The sequence below is a fragment of the Vicugna pacos genome, chromosome 8 (assembly GCF_048564905.1).
Source record: "Vicugna pacos chromosome 8, VicPac4, whole genome shotgun sequence".
Classification (NCBI taxonomy): Eukaryota; Metazoa; Chordata; class Mammalia; order Artiodactyla; family Camelidae; genus Vicugna; species Vicugna pacos.
In genome coordinates this window covers 51,584,462-51,604,424 of record NC_132994.1, presented here as the reverse complement: position 1 = coordinate 51,604,424, position 19,963 = coordinate 51,584,462, and the positions used below count along the sequence as shown (strand labels likewise).

The 19,963-nt window shown below is 38.5% G+C and overlaps 2 protein-coding genes across 2 annotated transcripts; both read left to right on the top strand.

Annotated features, from left to right (window-relative positions):
* The first annotated feature begins 8,238 nt into the window (after nt 1–8,238).
* LOC102538392 (trace amine-associated receptor 8) lies at nt 8,239–9,326 on the top strand. The gene has a single exon (XM_006200059.3). It carries the CDS (start codon nt 8,260–8,262, stop codon nt 9,289–9,291), a length of 1,032 nt encoding a protein of 343 aa, XP_006200121.1. The 5' UTR covers nt 8,239–8,259; the 3' UTR covers nt 9,292–9,326.
* Nucleotides 9,327–14,146: 4,820 nt separating this feature from the next.
* On the top strand, nt 14,147–15,178 carry LOC140697743 (trace amine-associated receptor 7a-like). The gene has a single exon (XM_072965936.1). The coding sequence runs from the start codon at nt 14,147–14,149 to the stop codon at nt 15,176–15,178; it is 1,032 nt and encodes a 343-aa protein (XP_072822037.1).
* Nucleotides 15,179–19,963: the final 4,785 nt, after the last annotated feature.

Below are 19,963 nucleotides of genomic sequence, written 5' to 3'. Positions count from 1 at the left end.
GCAACCATAAGTTTGTGTGTTTGTATTCTATGTCTATGAGTCTGTTTCTGTTTTGTATTTATGTTCTTTTTTTTTTTTTTAGATTCCACATATGAGTGATCTCATATGATATTTTTCTTTCTCTTTCTGGCTTACTTCACTTAGAATGACATTCTCCAGGGACATCCATGTTGCTGCAAATGGCATTATGTTGAATTTTTTTATGGCTGATGCCACTCTTTTTTGTGAGTCTAAAAATATATTTGTTGTAAAAATATTTTTCAGTCTACTTTTTAATGCTTAATTTCTTCTTTAAAAGTAATTATTCTTTTTTTTGCATTTAACTCTTAAGCATCATGAGATAATTAAATTACAAATAAATGATAAATTCAAATTTATCTTAGTACATACAGTTTTGAAACCTTAAGAAGTTTGGAACACTGTGCTTTAGATACAGCAATAAATATAATCTGCAAAATATAAGTCAGTCACTACTTTAAAACACACATTTTCCTTTTACCTTCCTAGAATAAACCCACACCCATTCCTAATCCATTAGGTATGGCAATATCTGCCTGGAAGTAAGAACACTTAGCTGCCTCACAAGGTGGGACTCTGCAAGTCAGTCACTCCCACAGAAGCAGGAAATGATTCTGCTTCTTTCACATCTTATTGCTCTCCATTCAGTGGACAAGGCTGCATTATCTGAGACAGGACGAAGAGAGAGGAAAGATGGAAAGGAAAAGAATTAACATTTGCTGAGAATCTATAATGTTCTGCATCTTCCTTACTGCCCATAAACGCTGCAGGGTGGACATTACCAACCTTCTGTAACAGCTGAAGCACACAATGAACCGGTGAATAGGAATAAAATTCAAAAGCAAGAGTCACAGAACCACTGGAACCTGAGTGTCATGGCGCAATGCATGTATCGCCAATGAACCAGGTGGAATGAGAACAAGAATCCCGTCTGGGGTGGACACCACACAGGGCAGCATGAGCTGATGGGTTCACATGTCAGGTGTTCATCCTCTTGATATCCGAGAGAGCGGTAGTGACACACTCAACTAAGAATCCCAGATATCCCAGCATGTCAGGGATGGAAATGGGATTGCCTTTAAGAACAGCCTAACCAGAAGATGATTGTATTAAAGGCATCGCATTAGTTTTCTGTTGCTGCAGTAACAGATCACCACAAATTTAGTGGTTTAAAATGAGACAAATTTATTACAGTTCTAGAGGTCAGAAGTCTGATGTGGGTTTTATAGAGTTAAAATCTCCTCGGATTCTGACTCTCCTGCCTTCCTCTTTCTCTCATGAGGCCCCTTGTGATTACATTGAGCCCACATAGACAATCCAGGAGAATCTCCCCATCTCAAGGTCACATCAGCAAAGTCCTCTTTGCCATATAAGGAAAATCACCTAGATTCTGGGAATTAGGACACAGACATCATTGGGGGGCCATTGTTCTGCATATCACAGACACCTAGTGTTCCCTTTTCTTCTATGTAATCCAAGATCTTATAGTTTCACTATCCAGGGCATTAAAATCTGAACTGCTGAGGCCACACATTCCCATATGCCCTTGACTTAACAACTGAATTTCCTTGACTTACAGTTACACATTTTCAATTCTAGGTTGAAGCAATGTGCCTGAAAGCACAGCACACTTTGTTACCAACACTGAAGCACAGTTGTGTCCACGGTTTTTGGTATCCACAGTTGTGAGGATTGGTTCTGGAACCTACTGAGGATACCAAAAACTGAGGATGCTCAAGTACCATATCCCAGCATATCCAGGGTTCCTTACCTGCAGATTCAACCAACCACAGATCATGTAGTATTGGAGTACCTATTTAGTGAAAAAAATTCCCATATTAAGTGGACCCTCCCATATTAAGTTCAAACCTGTGTTGTTCAAGGGTTGACTGTAATCATAATTTTGAGCAGGAAGGCATTTCAATGAGCTTGAGTCCAGTTTCCTGGATAACGCCAGCCTCAGGAACAATCAGTAGCTGAGATAAAATTGTAGAGGGCTATGACCCAGTTACCATACAGTTTGGTAATGGCAACCCATTCCATTGCCTTGCTCCTCCCCCAGTTCAATCCAGGAACTATGTTTCCTCATTTTAGGAACTCGGTATCAGGAGGGACCAATTCCTTGGGTTCTACCACTACTGTTTCCACGGGACTCAGGTTCATGTTCTACTTCTGTCATGGCACTGGCCGCCATGGCCTCCATCACGGGCTTCTAACCCTCCTCCAGCCCTCCCTACTCTCCCCTCTTCCCCGGTTTTCAAAATGCTCCACTTTATACCATGGGAGACATCCTTGCAAAGTGCCAGCTGACTCAGGCAAGGATATAGTTAAAGAGCTTTGTATGTTAAGACTCTGTCAGATCTCAAATGTCATAGTAAAGAGTTAGAATTTGATTCTAAGTAGTATGGGAATCAGGCTTTGGACTTTGATTTATGAGCCATTCACAGAGCCTAGAGACTACCTTCCAATTCTGGGGCTAGCTTTTGTAATGGAAACTCTATTGCTGTGACTGAGTCTCATTCATTGCCATGTCTTCTGCATGGCCAACAGAGTGTTTTCTACAAAGCACGTATCTACTAAATGTTCATTGGCTGAAAAAAATAAAAGAACAATACTAAAGGAGAAGTTTAAGAAAAAGATGGTAGAGAGGTCAGTGAGGAAGACTTGGATATTTTCTCATTTTCCCTTTCTCAGTTCACTTCTGGATTTGTAGAGCAAATCCCTTCAGAGGATTTTGGCAAGAAATTTTATTTCCACTTACTAGATTTCATTTTCTAGATTATTTCATGGGGCAGAAATGCTTTATTTCTCACCTAATAACTATTTTTTTCCTTCCCTCATAGCATCAGAAATTTCCTTTCTTTGGTGAAGCTGAGGTTGCTGAATCAGGCTTCAGGAAAGTTCTCTTTTACTGGTTCTTCCTCCTCTCTGCTTCTTTCTCCTTGCTGCTTCCTGGAATATGTGTGGTTTGACTGGAACTCCAGCAGCCATTTTGGAACCGTTAAAGAATTATGAAGAAAATCACAGCACCCTTGACTCTAGCATACTTGAGTCATGGACTCACAGCCAGAAATTGCCTCATTTAGACTTTGTTTTGCTTAAGTAAAATAAATCCTAATGGGTAAACACATTTACTGCCAAATTCAAACTCTGAGAGATATACCTTAACATAGTCTGACACTTCATTCACTACAGCCCTGTGTGGCAGAAGGAAGAGGGGGCCGTGCCCATTCCACTTGGTCCCCTACATTTCCCAGCCATTACAAGGGGTTGTCTGCTTAGTTCTGGCTAATGGGCTGCTGTGTCCTTTTAGGCTGAAGCATAGAAGTTTCTCAAAAAGATGGAGCCAGGAAATCAAAGCAGCCTGCATTGCATAGTCACTGCATTGAGAACAGCTGCCCTGAATAGCTCCCCAGGTCCAGACTGGATTTCACTGGAGCAGTAAAGAAACTTGTTACAGCAAGCACAAAGGTAGCTGAGATTGTTTTTACAGAAGCAAAGTCTACCCTATCCTGACAGGTGCAGTATATTCATGAACTATAACTGATCTCAACTATAATTTGGGAATACCCAGAATTGTATGCCAAATATTACATTTATTTGATTATGTGTACCTTTTCCTGAGATGAGGGAAGGTAGATTTCAGCATATTTTTCAATGTAATTATGATCTAAAAATCATTAAGAACCATTGACTTACAGGATAAATCCTAAATGCTAAATATCTTTTTTGGGTAGCATTTATTTAACTGTTCTCCTTTGTGACATTCTTTCTTGTTTGCCCTAAACTCTCATTTCCATGTAGAGGAAAAAATTTGGGCTAAAATCTAGATGATTTGGATTTAAAGCGTGGCAAAAAGTTTTTTTTTTTTTACTAGCTATATAACGTCATGCAAATTACTTTACTTCTCTGAGACCCAGTTTCGTTATCTTAAAATGGGCAGAATACTGGATTAACATGAGTTCTCTATATATGTTTTTACACAAAAGTTGTTAAATAAATATCACTTAACTTCTATCATTGTTTTATATATTTTTACTTGTTTATGTTCATGCATTGTCTCTCTATTTTGATGTTAAGCCCTGAAGGGACAGAACTGGGTCTTGTGGTTCACTTTTATTTTCTATAGAACAATATTGTACAATAAAAATATCATTTGAGTTGCATTTTTAATTTAAAATTTTCTTTTTTTTAAACTTTATTTATTTTATTTATGGGGGGGAGGTAATTAGGTTTACCTATTTATTTATTTTTAGAGGAGGTACTTGGATTAAACCCAGAATCTTGTGTATGTTAAGCATGTGCTCTACCACTTGAGCTACATTCTCCCCTCTGTAATTTAAAATTAAAAAAAATTTTTTCTAGTAGCCAAACCGAAAAAGTAGAAAGAGAAATTAATTTATTAATATATTTTATTTAACTGGATGTATCCAAAAATTGATCATCTCAATGTGTAATCAATATAAAAAATTAATGAGCTCGCTTACATTCTTCTGTTTGTGTTTATTAAGTCTTGGAAATTTGATGTGTATTTTCTATTCATAGCATATCTGAATTCAGACTTGCCACAATTCAAGTGCTGTATAAGCACATATTGCTAGGGGCTATCATATTGTATGGTGCAGACAGAGAGCCTAAAATAGCATCTTGGTTGATGGATGGATTGATTGAGAATCTTCTATCCAAATGCTCTGCCTTAGGCTGGTCTGTCAACTCTCCTTCCTGGAGGCTTAATTGTGCTTGGCATGCTGCTAACTTTATACATTTGATGAAATATTTATTCTGCCTAGAAATTCCTTTTCTACATTTTTTTCCTGTTTAAACTAGTGCTCTATTGCTCAGCTTATATTCTGAGTTCTCCATGGAGCCTTCTCAGATTCCTCAGCCCACAGAAAAGTTGCAAAAATAGTACAGAGAGTTTCCACATACCAGCACCCCATTTCTCTTATTATTAATACATTAGTATGGTACATTTGTTAACAATTGACAAAGCAATGCTGATATATTATTATTAATGTATCAATAGAAGTCCACACATTAGTCAGTTTTCCCTTTCCTCAGTTTTCCCTTTATGTCCTCTTTCATTTCCAGTGTCTCATTTAGGACATCACATTACCTGTAGCTGTCATGTCTCCTTATGCTCCTCTAAACTGATAGTTTCTCTTACTTTGCTTATTTTTGATGACCTTGATAGTTTTGAGGAGCAGAAAAGGAAAGAAAACTAGAGAGTGCTTTCAAAAGAGACTCTCCTTGAATGGACAAGTAGTGTTCAATGTGTGTGAAGACAGTAGCATAGCACTTAGGGCAATCCTTACCAACTATTACACGATTTCCAGTGGTAATAAAAGTAGAAAGAAGAGCAACCAAATAATCATCCTGTCACCTGGGTGGAACAATGGCTTCGTCTTCCTCTACTGGGGAAGGAAATAATCACATGGATGGGAGCACTTTGTTTACGATAACAGCCTGCTCAAGATGACGTCTACAGTTTCAAATTTCCCCCACACTCACTAAGATGTCTCCCGATTTTTAAAATTTTTATTGAAGCACTGCTGATTTACACTGTTGTGCTAGTTACAACAACTAGTCAGGTATAGAGAAAAAAGTACTTGATAGATCAATAGCTACTTACCAGATTCCAGGGAATATGTGAATTTGCTCAAGCAAGCAAAACTATGTCTGGAATAGCAGCTACAATTGGAATTATGGTCTTACTAAGTTTATGATATTCCACTGTCATTCTCTAAGATACATTTGTCTTCTGCACACTCGAATTGGCTAGTTGAATGCAAATATGGTAAGAACCAACACCTCTGAATTTCTTCCATCTTGAAAGTGACACTATTTGATGAAATTCCTCCATAAATGCAATATGAAATTTGGGTTACTATTTTTGAGGGTAGAGGCAGTTTAAGTGACTTCTACTTGGCCCTTCCTATAGCCCTCGTTCTACTGTCCAGGGAACCAATGTGGGCATCTGTCAGTTGCAGAGTATGTATATTTCAAGCATGCATTCCAGAACTGGGGAAATAATAGCAGAGTGGTTTGGGAGACACACTAGGCTCATTGTGAAAATGATTTAAGACATAACTTCACTGATCACCTGACCTCCATAACCTACCCTAATTGGTGGACCATTTGACCAGTGTATCACAGTGACATTTTGGGTATTTCAGAATTAATGACAGTTTAGAACAAGCAGCCAATTATCCCCTAAAATAAGAATATTTCCCTTACCCCAGTGCATAGATCCTCTATTAGGAGACTGCATGCCACTTTGGGAAAGATTAGAAGGAAGATTAACAATATAAATTCTTAGCAGTAAAACAAGGTTCTTCCTCAAGGGCACTGTCTATTTTTACTCAAGCTGCTCTAGGTCCGTGAATTGGGTAATTCTGGGAATTGATTGAGTAGCAAAGACACTATGTTGGGAATTCAAATCAGTCTTCTGTTCATGAGAACTAGAGTTTTTCTGCATATAGAGATTGAGTAAGGCTTTAGTAGGCTGGCTATTTCAGCTCTAGGGAGACTATGATCAACTAGTCAATGTCATAGATTTCTGCAAGTCATGTAAGCTGACTACTGCTTTGACTCTGCTGTCCATTTTGATAACTATATCCACCTGGCTTTTGGAGATGAAAGAACAAGACAATTGGCTCTTGAACAATAAGGGTTTGAACTATGTGGGTCCACTTATAGGTGAATGTTTTTCAACAGTAAATACTGCAGTGCTACATGGTCCTTGGTTAACTTAATTTGCAGATGCTGAGGAGCCATGGATACAGAGGGCTGACTATAAATTATACCTGGATTAACTCCTGTGTTGCTCAAGGATCTACTGTGCTATTATTTGGTCCCTGCCAGGTTGAGATCCCACTATCCTCATTGCATTTAGGGATCCTAATTGTACGGTAGCAGTTCACACTATAGTTTTTAACCTACAGACGGTGGCTACCTAGAAGTTTTCAAGGATGCTGGGATCCCCACCTTTTTAGAGGACTGGATATTATGCGGGGAGGGTTGGGATCATGTGCACACTAGGAAGTTTCAAGACAAGGCATGGTGCTGTCATCCCATCTTGGGCTGGTGGAGACACAGTACATTCCATGCTCTGAACAGGTCCAAGCCTCTCCCTCACCCCCAATTCAAGTCCCAAGTGGCTGCAGTCCAAGATGGGTTGCCTGTCACCTTTGGTTGAGGTGGCCAGCCCAGGAAGAGGGCCGATGCCTGGCTCAGCTTCCTTGGCCCTACCTGGGGTGGAGTATTGTGCCAGCTGTTGGTAGGGGAGGAAGACTGGCAGTGGGTGGGCCAGCAGGGCAGGGTCTGCAGGCATCCTCGAGGGTCTGCACTAGCCCTCCTAATACCTGCATGCCCAAGGAAGTAAGATATTCCACAGCAAAAATCAAAAATCACGGCAGGTCAGAAGACACTGCAAGAGAAAGGAAATATCTGCATATTTTAGTACCTTCAGGGTGCCTTTTTCTATATATTTGGACAAAAATTCCCATATTTTTATTTTTCACTGGGTCCTACATACTACATAGCAAGTCTTGTAAATAGAGAATAGGCACTATTACTGTCCAATTCTGGGTGAGGCTATTTCAGGACAGAACTTAAAGAAATATCTTAGTTGTGACAATTGTAGTTTTGTAGAGTAACAGAGCACACAGAGAGATGTTTTGTAGAAGAACTTTTTAATTATAATTCTCAAAAGTGAGTTTCCTTTCATGGTTCACACCTCACACTATGGGGATTGCTGGTGAGAACTTACAAAGGGCTAAGTTTATTGGCTGGCTTCCTAAAGCACCCTAGGTGCTAACTTCTCAAAGTGAAGGTGAAAGTCTATTAAGATTCAAATATGCAATTATTATATGCAATTATCTTTTGCAAGGAAGAACTTCACAGGTGTAAAGGATCAGGTATTTAAATTAAAGTATTTCAATTATTCAGATAATGTGTTTTCTGGAGCTGGTGAAAATTCATAGTAGATTTGCTTAGAGTTAAGGATCTATGAGATTTAGACATAGTTACAGTAATCATTATATGAACACAGAAAGAAAAAATTCTGAGTTTTTAAAAATTCTTTTAATTGCACTTCATAGTAAGAAGGGAAATGGATGTAATATGAGGCAGTTTCTAAAAGCAGCACTTAAATATGCAGTTATATATTTTTTTAATTTTCAGAATTGAAAACCTTCTTTCTGAAGGGCAGAAACACAGCAAGCATCACTCTGCAGAACCATGACCAGCAATCTTTCCCAACCTGCAGCTGTGCAGCTCTGCTATGAGAATGTGAATGGGTCTTGTATTAAAACTCCCTACTCACCCGGCTCTCGGGTGATTCTGTACACACTGTTTGGCTTTGGGTCTTTAGTGGCTGTGTTCGGAAACCTCTTGGTGATGACATCAGTTCTTCACTTCAAGCAGCTGCATTCTCCAACCAATTTTCTCATCGCCTCTCTGGCCTGTGCTGACTTTCTGGTGGGAGTGACTGTGATGCCCTTCAGCCTGGTCAGGTCCGTGGAGAGCTGCTGGTACTTTGGAGCCAGATTCTGTGCCCTTCACAGTTGCTGTGATGTGGCATTTTGTTACTCTTCTGTCTTCCACTTGTGCTTCATCTCCATCGACAGGTACATTGCTGTGACGGACCCTCTGGTCTATCCCACCAAGTTCACGGTGTCTGTGTCAGGCATATGCATCGGCCTCTCCTGGGTCCTGCCCATTGCTTACAGCAGTGCCGTGTTCTACACAGGTGTCAGTGACGATGGGATGGAGGAATTAGTAAGTGCTCTCAACTGTATAGGTGGTTGTCAAATTGTTGTAAATCAGCAATGGGTTTTGATAGATTTTCTGTTATTCTTCATACCTACTCTTGTCATGATCATTCTTTACAGTAAGATTTTTCTCATAGCTAAACAACAAGCTGCAAAAATTGAAAATACTGGTAGCAAAGCCGAATCATCCTCAGAAAGTTACAAAGCCAGAGTGGCCAGGAGAGAGAGAAAAGCAGCCAAAATCCTGGGGGTCACGGTGGTAGCATTTGTGATCGCATGGTTACCATACACAATGGATACATTAATTGATGCTTATATGGGCTTCACAACCCCTGCCTATATTTATGAGATTTGCTGTTGGGGTGCTTATTATAACTCAGCCATGAACCCTTGGATTTATGCTTTATTTTATCCATGGTTTAGGAAAGCCATAAAAGTTATTTTAAGGGGGGGACTTTTTAAGGATAGTTCATCAACCATTAGTTTATTTTCAGAATAAATATAAGCACTAAGTTGAGAAATGTAAGGATATTTTCAAAATTATGAATTTATGATGAAATTAGATAAAAGAAATGAATAATATCTTTCGAGATTGGGGAAATTTATTATGCTTTCAAATTAGCTAGGAACAAAGTCACAGGGAGGCACTTTCATTTATAAGGTATTGTAAAAATATTTACATCGTAAAGATGTCCATTGCACTAAGTAATAAATGATAAAGTGCGTCACCTATGTCACCTGTCTCAAAGCTCTGTTCACGTCCTTACCACGTGCACTTGTTTCTTCCAATTTCATTGAATTCTGACTCTCATTTTGGTTGTGTGATCTCTATTGATTTTCTCATTTATACTCAACTCTCACGTATCCTTAAATGCTCCTTCTTTCCTGGTCTTTTGCAGCATTGTGTTAGTTTACTCTGGCTACCATAACAAAGTACCACAGACTGGGTGGCTTAAACAACAGAAATTATTTTTTCCTGATTTTAGAGGCTAAACTTCCAAAATCAAGGTGTCAGTAGGGTCGGTTTCTTCTGAGGACACTCTCCTTGGCTTGCGGATGGCTGCCTTCTCCCTGTGTCCTCACACGCTCTTTGCCAAGTGAGTCTGGGTCCCAATCTCCTCTCTTATAAAAAACACCAGTCATAGTTGATTAAGGCTCACCCTTAAAAACTCACTGTAACTTAGTACTTTTAAAAGACCTTGTCTCCATATACAATTGCTTTCTGCAGTGCTGGGGGATAGGACTTCAACATACGCATTTGCGGGGGACATAATTCAACCTGTAACAGCCGCAGCCCAGGCTTGCTGACAGTACCCAAGGGGCTGTTCATTTGCTGCTCTGCTGTGACTCTGTCTCCTCTGCACCTTCCTGGGGCTTCGGGGCAGCAGGTAAGCCTCTCCTGCTTAATGGCTGGGCAGAATCCTGGAATGTTCCCTTGTAACATGAAGGGACCAGTAATTCTGCCTTGGGATCAGGTGTTAGCTACAGACATGACACAGAATTAGAATATTGTGGAAAAATGTTACCACAAAAAGACTGCCATAACGATCATTAGCCAATGGAAAATCTGCAAGTGCAAGAACCATCAGTTATCACTAGCAGCAGCCTTTTCCACACCAAATGTTTTCTCTTGAAAACAATGTGTAATTCACTTCCCTGTTTTTTCTCAGCTTTTTTCTAACCTAAATATAGTGAGTACTTACTTCCCCAGGATGTTATGGGGTCAAAATTTCCATGCTTTTACTACAAAAAAAAAAGTATATCAAAACAAGTATAAACAGTATATGCTGTAATTTTACATTTTGCTCTCTGGAACATTTTACATTGTTGATTCAATAAAAGTTTTCTGGAATGCATGTCTGGAGTATTTTGTATAATGAAGCTAAATTGTAGTAACGTAGTAGCACGTAAGCCTTTTTCTGTTTCTTTTTTCTTTTGGTTGTTCTGTGGCATCATTCAGTTAAAATGATTGAAGTAATTTCTTCTCATTGGTTTTCATGAAGTCTTTTCATTGTTTTCAAACAAACATTGACCATTAATTACACGCAAGTACCTGTGCCAAGGATGTGGCTAAGGATGAAAAACGTGTTCTTTCCCAGTATTTCCCTCAAGGAAAATAATTTTGTAGGTAATATGGACAATTCATTTTAAATTATTGTTATTGAGGCCCAGGAAGATGTCACAAATGCTGAGTCCTGGGAGCTGAGAACTAGCTGCCATCAAAAGGCTGGTGCTTTAGTATTGGTCATTCCTGTAACATTGTCTTCTCACCTGCCTGTTATTACAGGTCCTGAGGACTTAAAAATTGTTAAAGGAGATTATTTTTTGAGTAGAAAGGACTTCTGAGGCATGTTCAAGCATGTTTTGATATATGTAGGCAGATAGGAGTGTAGAAAACTTTTTTGAACTGTAGCATTAATTTCCATAAATGGCAGACTGGGCTTGGGAAAACTGGAAGACAATGAGTGGATTACTAGCATGATGACAATCAATAAATAAAGTTTCATGCTATTACTTACTATACTCAATAAATCGGATTAGCTGTAGCAGATTTAGAAAAGGACATCATGTTCCCTATTTTTAGAGTATAGAGGACAAACAGAAAGAATGAAGAGAAAGAGTTGGATAACAGATCCATGCCATAAATGCCCCACAGAATGGCACTGTCACTAAAGTAAATGATAGATAATGAGTATGAGAGAAGTCCAAAAGAAAATGGAAGATTTAAAAAATTTATCTATGGATAAGCAAAATATCATTTTGTTATGAATGATACCAAAATCTCCAATACAATTCTAAATATGAAATTTATTTTGAACATAGTGAGTATGTGAGATTCCACAAATAAAGAGAAAACAAGAGATTAGATGCTTTCACATGCTTCATGATAATCTTTCCTAAATATGACTACCTTGGATATGCTGATTGTAGCTTTCAAATTATACAAGCATGCAATGCCATTGTTGGTACCACATTATAAGCTCCTTGGCCTTAGATGAACGAATTAGAGCTGGAAACATGATTCCAGGAAAATTCATCAAATAGGTAGGGTGAATCTATCATATTATCACTCAGGGGATAAAAAACAAAGACATCACGTCATATTAATACTGAGCACTGGAATGGAGTTCCTAGATCTTGTCCAACTTCTACTCAAAGTTTTGATTGCTCACTGTTTCCTTCATTAATATAATAAAAATATATCTAAATGCTGAATTTCAGCACACACCTAGAGGTGCAATTTTAGAAGCATTCTCTTTGTCCAGATAAAGACAAAATGGTCCAATAATATTACATTGTATACACATCATTTTATAAATACTAGTTAATACAATTAGACAAGGTATATAAATAGATATGGAAATTCAAAAATGGAAAGTTAGAATATCATTATTTGCAGATGATATGACTAGAAACAAATTTGTCTAATCTGCTTTGATTCCATTGAGAATGAATCCAAGGCACCAATAACTCTTTCCTGGACATGGAGATAAAGACTACAGACATATATTTCCTATAATTGTTTAATCTATTTAAGATGTAAAAAGACTCAGTGACTTTGGGTTATACTACCTATATCAGCTAAGAAAAATTTTCTATTATATTTGTTAAAAGTTCTATAGGACATCTGCTTCCAGTCCCGCACGGTGGGCTTGGTGGACTAGATTCTGTAGACCAGTCCTCCTCCTAAGGAAAATTTGGAAAAATTATTTTAAAAAATCTTTAAAATATTATGGACATTTAAATGCAGCTAAGAATTATCCAAGATTCAGAGAAATAAGAAGATTCAGAAAGGTGAATCTAACATTTAGAGCAATTGTTTTCAATATACATCAGCTAATTCCAGAAGAAACATCAGAGAAAATAAAAAGCTAAGCTGAGCTCTTGACAACCTCAAAGGGTCAGTTGGAAACTATTCGATTTTAAATCCTAACAAGAAAGATGAGCCCAGGTCACACACCCACCACCAATCATTTTGGTTAAAGCCTTGAAAACTATCATTCTTTAAACATTTTGGTAAACTTTTACTTCAAGTTTTCTTAACTCCTATAATGCAGATTAGGATGGGCCAGGATTGCTGGTTCTCTTAGTCCAATGCAGAACAAGTGGAAATTTTCTCTGAGAGAACATTATAACATTTCAGCCCTTAAATTATTACTACATCAATTTTTCATACAGAATGACTCAAGCTAAATTAAAAAAATTATCAACAGAAAAGGAATTTTAGTGAAAGATGCTCTGGGATTTAGAGAATTCCATTTGCACTATAATTCTTGCTCCTACAGAATTAGGCTTGGCGTTTGGTTTTCAGAAACTCAGTTCCAGGCTCCAGAAGATAAAGGGTTCTCTCAAGGCATTCATTAAAGCTCTCGGGTCTCTTAGATGGACCTTCAACTAGGAGTTTAAAGCCTCTAATGTTCACTTTTTTTTTTTTCCTGCAAGTCCTCAAGAACAGTTAAAAGAAACGAACAAATTCATTATACCCCTCTTTTTCACTAAAATGTTGTATGGCAGCAAGGACTTGGTCACCCAGACCTTTTCTTCTGGGGGCACTTGATTACAGGAATCTGTAGGTAGTAAACTGAGGAAATATTCTTGCACTCTAGCCCAGGGCTCCTAGTTCTCTGTCTACCACTGGAAACAGGGTCATTGATAAGAATGTGTCCTAAATAAATGGTTCTAACAAAAGTGGAAAGGCAATTTCCAACAATTAATAACAATAAATAATGTGGCTCTCACATTCTGGATAAAACTTTGAAGAATATACACCATTTCTAGTTCATGAAAAGGTCAGATGTCATCAGGAAATTAGTAGGGCATGAACTCATTTTAGCATAAACATCATCGTTATTTAAAGTTTTTTTTCCCTTTCTGTACCTTGCACTGTGGGGATTCAGTCTGAAGGGCTTTGGGTATTGGAATCATTTAGCTCCTTTCCTGAGGGGACAGAGTGTTTGGGGCGTTATCCTTGCTCTGATAAATTAGGAAAGAATGTTCATAAAGTGTGGCATTTGAACATGCATCATGTAATAGCTCCTTGAACACCAACAGTTTTCTGATATGAAGAACTAGGTAATGCAAGCAGATTTTTTTTTAATTCAGATAAATAGGAGTTTATGTAATGATGAAAAGTAACTGCTTATTCATTTGGAAGTGAATTTTTTTTGAGGTGAGAATATGAGTCACCTTCTAAACATGAAAATAAGGATTTGTTCTTAGAAAAAGATAGAGACAGAATATACTAGCAGTTACTGACAAACTGTATTTATCTTGTTTTAAGAACATTTGAAAACTGGAACGACAACCTGGGCCACAGAGGGTGACAGTTTTTCCAGGAGTCAAAACGGAGAACCATGAGCGGCGACTGGCCGCCTCCCGCGGCTGCGCAGCTCTGCTATGAGCACCTGAACGGCTCCTGTGTCAAAACCCCCTACTCACCCGGCCCCCGCCTGATCCTGTACGCTGTGTTGGGCTCTGGAGCTGCCCTGGCTGTGTTTGGAAACCTCTCGGCGATGATTTCAGTTCTCCACTTCAAGCAGCTGCACTCTCCAGCCAATTTCTTGATCGCCTCCCTGGCCTGTGCCGACTTCTTGGTGGGGGCGGCTGTGATGCCCTTCAGCACAGTGAGGTCCGTGGAGAGCTGCTGGTACTTTGGGCAGCGCTTCTGTCAGTTTCACTCCTGTTTTGACGGGTCGTTCTGTTATGCTTCCATCTACCACCTGTGCTTTATCTCTCTCGACAGGTACCTGGCGGTCACTGACCCCCTGCTCTATCCCACCAGGTTCACTGCCAATGTTTCTGGCCTGTGTATTGCCTTCTCCTGGCTTTTTTCCATTTTTTATTCTTTTTCCCTTTTTGGCACAGGTGCGAATGAAGCTGGGCTGGAGGATCTAGTAAGTGCTCTCACCTGTATGGGTGGCTGTCAAATTGCAGTGAATCAAAGTTGGGTATTGGTCAATTTCCTATTATTTTTCCTTCCCACGCTTGTGATGATAATTGTGTACTCCAAGATCTTCCTCATTGCCAAACAACAGGCAAGAAAAATTGAAAGTGTGAGCAATAAGACTGTGAGATCCTCAGACAGTTACAGGGACAGAGTGGCCAAGAGGGAGAGAAAAGCAGCAAAAACGCTGGGCATTGCGGTGGTAGCATTTCTGATTTCCTGGCTGCCATACTATGTGAATTCAATAATTGATGCCTTCCTGGGCTTCATCACCCCCACATATATTTATGAAATATTGGTTTGGATTGCTTATTTTAACTCAGCTATGAACCCCTTGATTTATGCTTTCTTTTATCCTTGGTTTCGAAAAGCCTTCAAACTAATTGCCACTGGCAAAGTCTTGAGAGAGAATTCTTCAACCATACATTTATTTTCTGGCTAAGTTCATATTTTAGATTGAGGAATTGAAAATAGATTAACAGTGAACCTACTGGGGAGAAAAAAATTAATCATAGATGTACAAGATCTTCTAATGTAAAATAATTCAGTTATGCTTCAACTTTGACCTAAACCCTTAAATTCAGATCATAGTTCTTTGGTAAATATAACATAAAAACCTGATTGTAGTGGAAACAACACAGCCTTAGAACCAGAAATGTCACATTTTCACACTTGGGCTGTTTACTACTCTCGGAACTTCACTCAATTTCTCTGGTTCGTAACTGCATCCCTTGTATTCTTGAGAAAATTTATGAGAATATATAAAGGATCTAGTATATATTTGTTATGCTAAATCTTCCTGTCATTACTTTATAATAGATTAGTCCCTGACCACATCTTCTCTTTGTTCCTTTGTAATACTTTTCTATGAAAATGTAAGTGCAGCTGAGAGATACTTGGTGAGTGGGGCTTCTTGCTCAGGGAAGACAGGGGAGTGAGTCTCCACTGTCGGTGTTCAGATTTGTGAGTCCAAAAATGTGATTTCAGAGTCAGGTAAAATCAATCCAGAGATAGAGTTATAGAGTATAACATCGATTCAAATATTTACTGTGGAGAAGATAATTGGTATCATAAGTAACATTCATTTATTCAGTGAGTTTCCTCCTGGTGATTAAGTTGGCTGGTAAAGTTTCATTTGAGTTCAGAAATTTTAGCAGTTATCGTATGTTTAGAGCAAAGGTTTTAGGATTGTACTCATTATTGTACTTTATCCTAAATTAATATTTACTCACTTAACTTTTGCATTGTTCCAAAAATGGTTTATAATGGTTTTCAATGATAACACATGAAAGTCCAAATTTAAATGTACTAAAAGAATAGAAAACTGAAATGAAGATTTCATTTAAAATATACAACTTGACAGCTTTTGACATTTGTATACATCTGTAAAATCATCACCAAAATCAAGACACTTGAACATATATATATCACCCAAAGTTTCTTCATGTCTATTGTAATGTCCTTCTTGCCCACCCCTCCACATTCAGCCCCCTCCTCTCCCTAGGCAGCCACTGATCAACTTGGTGTCACTATATATTAATTTGTACTTCCTAGTATTGTCTGTAAATGCAACCATACATTTTATACTTATTACTGTCTGAATCATTTTACTCTGCAAAATAATATTGAGAATAATCCATGTCAAAGCATGAATCAATATTCAGTTTCTCTTTTTTTTGACTGAGTACTATTTCACTGTATGGATTGACCATAATTTGTTTATTCTTTGGACTTATTGATTGATGTTGGGTTTGAACCATCCCTTTTTAGATACAGGCCATGGCTTAAGTAACGTGAGTAGGTCAGATAGCCAGAGTCTTGTGAATTCACAATGGGGAGCTGGACTCCCTCCAGCAGGTGTCAGGCTGGATTGGTCTCTAATGTAACAGGACAGCCCAGAGTTCTGCCCCCATCTACTGCTCCCTCTGGTCATGGCACAACCTCTTCTTTCTAAGAATTGCTTCACCTCTGCTTCCTTAGATGCGGCTTGTCTGCTTCTATTGATCCACAACCATCTATTCCTTGCTCCGTTTTATACTTATGCAAATTTATATACATATACATTTATATTATATAAGCATGTATAATAATATATACATTATAATTTAATGTAATAAAAACTATTTGTTATATATTAATATTGAATTATAATATAGAGAGATGTATATTATATATACAGATAATTTTATATTATATATATTTTAGTTCCAAATTAGTTTCAAAGAATTTCATAGGATTTCAATTATAATTTTAATTTTAACTAGAATTATGGTTCCAAAAATAAATTCCCTGGTAACTTCAAAAACATGTCTTCATTGCCTTCTTGGACCTTGTATACTGATGTGAAGTTTGATGCCAGTATGATGTTCTTTTCATCTTTTTTAATTTCATTCCTTCTGACCTCTGTTCCTAGGAACTTTTAAGAATTTCTCTTTATATTTATCTGTATTGAGTCCCTGTGTCTTTTCATTTTTCCTCCTTGCATTTGGCAAGCTTTTGCATTTGTTGATTATTAGCATTTTTCTTTGGGGAGGGGAGGTAATTAGGTATTTATTTATTTATTTATTTAATGGAGATACTGAGGATTGAACTCAGGAGCTCATGCACGCTAAGCGTGCACTCTACTACTGAGCTATAGCCTCTCACCTTGCTTTTGAAGTTTAGACCCTTTAGCCTAGAAGAAACTTTCTCTAGAATCGTTACTATTTTCTTCTCCTCATTCTTTGATGGCTTTTTCTGGGATTAAGAATTTCTCCCAGGCTCTATAGGAAAGAACAGTTCTTACCTCTTTGGTAAACTTCTATTGTGTATAATGTGGGTTGTATTTTCTCTACCATGGTTTTTCCGTTGGTTGTATCCCATCGATTTTTATCTTTCAGAAATACTTTTTGGAGTCTCTCACTGGAATTTCAGTAAACTATGTATTCTATGTATGGTATGTATGTAAAGTAAACTATGTATTCTGTGATCTTGATAGGGCTGATCTCAAGTGGAAAGTATGAATTCAACCATTCCATTGTGAAAATGATGAAATGTTTAAATACATGTTGGTAAATATCTATTGCCCCAGCCTCCTGCACTTCCCAAGCCTCCACAGGATCCAGCATTGAAAGATCAATGCAAGGCTAAGGAGGATGTCTCCAAAGCTTGATCTGCCTCTCAGAAGAGTACCCTTTCTAACTAGTTATTGTCCACATCTTGCTATATTGGTTTTTTAGTGTTTTGAATTATCAACCCTGAATATTGACTCAGAAATCAAGTGGTCACATTTTGAAGAGCACTTCCTCAACAATAAATCTATTTTTGATCATGAAAGCATAAATAGGGGAAATTTAAGAATGTGCTTAGAAGTACTGAGTGATTTGCTTAAGCAATTTTTTTTTTTCTAAGAAATGAACGAGATCTCCCAAAATGTATGGTGGGATGACAGGAAGCAGCCTTCAAATTATTCAGGAAAAGCATGAAGAAATAGAACTCTAGTCATTAGATTCATCCATCCTTCTAGTCTGGTTATGAAGCCTGGCCCATTGAATATGTCATTAGATTGGGGACAGTCCAAACTTGGTCACCACAAACTTAAGACAGCTCTACCATTTTATCTACTTGGGCAGGTAGGCTTGCTTTATTGACTCTCCCTTCTCCATCTTTAATGACACTCTGGACAGAGCTTACTGCTTTCTACTCAATTTCCAGGATTTATAAAGTCAAAGTAAGATATTTTTAATTCATATTAAAACTTTAAGGTATTGGGGGAGGATAAATTACGAGTTCAGGATTAACCATACTACTACTATACATAAAATAGACGTCAAAGACCTACTGTATAGCACAGGAAAATACATTCAATATCTTGTAAAAACCTGTAATGGAAGAGAGTCTGAAACAGAATACATACACACACATATATATATCTGAATAACTTTTGTTATGTACCTGGAACTAACACAACCTTGTATATCAACTATACTTCAATTGAAAAAAAGAATTAAAAAACTTAAAATCATTTCCAGTTTAGCAATCTTATCTTTCCTTTGCCAGTCAGTGCTATCCAGGCTGAGGCCTCGGGGACGCAGAGGAGGGAAGGGTACAGGTCTGCTCTTTCACTCTTCCCTCCACTTTTATTTTCTGCTTGGAGCCCCTACCACCCTCCAGGGTAGAGCAGGAATGGAATAAGGAGAATATTAATAATGAGACAGAAGTTGTTCTCATGCCTGGGAGGGTCGTAGTCTTGATGGCCGATGTCCTGACTGTGCAGGCACCCAAATGGAGGCTCTGTGATGAAGCAACATGGGATTCCCTTTGGGGAGCCTGCCTGCTGTCCGGTTTCCTGATGTGGGTGAACCACTCCAGCTGACCTCTTTCAGCTTCTTCAAGTCTGTCCATGAGAGGGAACCTCACAGGTTTTTCTTCTGCAGTCTCTTTGTCCAGGGCAAAATGATTCAAGCCTGATTGCCCCTTTAGCTCTGCTTATTCAGTAGCCTTGCTGACTTGCCCATGTTCATGTTGAGTAGAGAAAAGCAGCATTGGAGACGGATGGTTAGGAGAAATGGGTCAGCAGGGACAGAAGCCCATACTGTCACTGATTCAGGTGCCAAATATGCATGAATTTCATGAGAGCTGGAGGCTGCATGGGCGCCAGTCACATCTGGCCCTTCTGTTGGTCTCCCTTTTGAAGGTGCATCATGAGTCTGTGACATATCTGACTGGACTTGAGGAGGATGGTGGGAAAGATCAAACCAGCACTGATCACAAGCGTCAGGGACTGGAGAGGGGAATGCCACCTTCAGGGGTGCCTGAGGAACCCAGATATGCACTGCACGAGGGAGCAGTGTTAGAAGGCTCACTGCACAGAGGTCATGACCACCCAGTGAAGGTTATATAAGGAGGTCAAATTGGTACAGAATGATTGTGCTCCCTTTTTCTACTCTCTCTTTCTCCCAATGGGATAGAGCAGAAGAAGAAGGGGCAGGATAAGGAATGAAAAATCAGACATGCCTCTTCCCTAAAACCAGACTTTTTAAGTTCAGACCTGGCTAGCAATGTGGATACTCTTTTACATTTAAATTGTAGTTTGGAACTGGTGTTGTCAAAATTGAATTATTAACATGCAGAGTGACTGGACAGCTTTGGGGTCAGCCTGAGATCTAATGAGGGACGAAGAAGGAAGATTTGTAGAGCACATTGGGAGTCTGTGATGGGAGACAAATAATGTCATATCATTTCCCAT

What these genes read in the sequence shown, in the direction of transcription:
- LOC102538392 (XM_006200059.3), top strand. Translation starts at nt 8,260, where the DNA reads ATGACCAGCAATCTTTCCCAACCTGCAGCTGTGCAGCTCTGCTATGAG.
- LOC140697743 (XM_072965936.1), top strand. Translation starts at nt 14,147, where the DNA reads ATGAGCGGCGACTGGCCGCCTCCCGCGGCTGCGCAGCTCTGCTATGAG.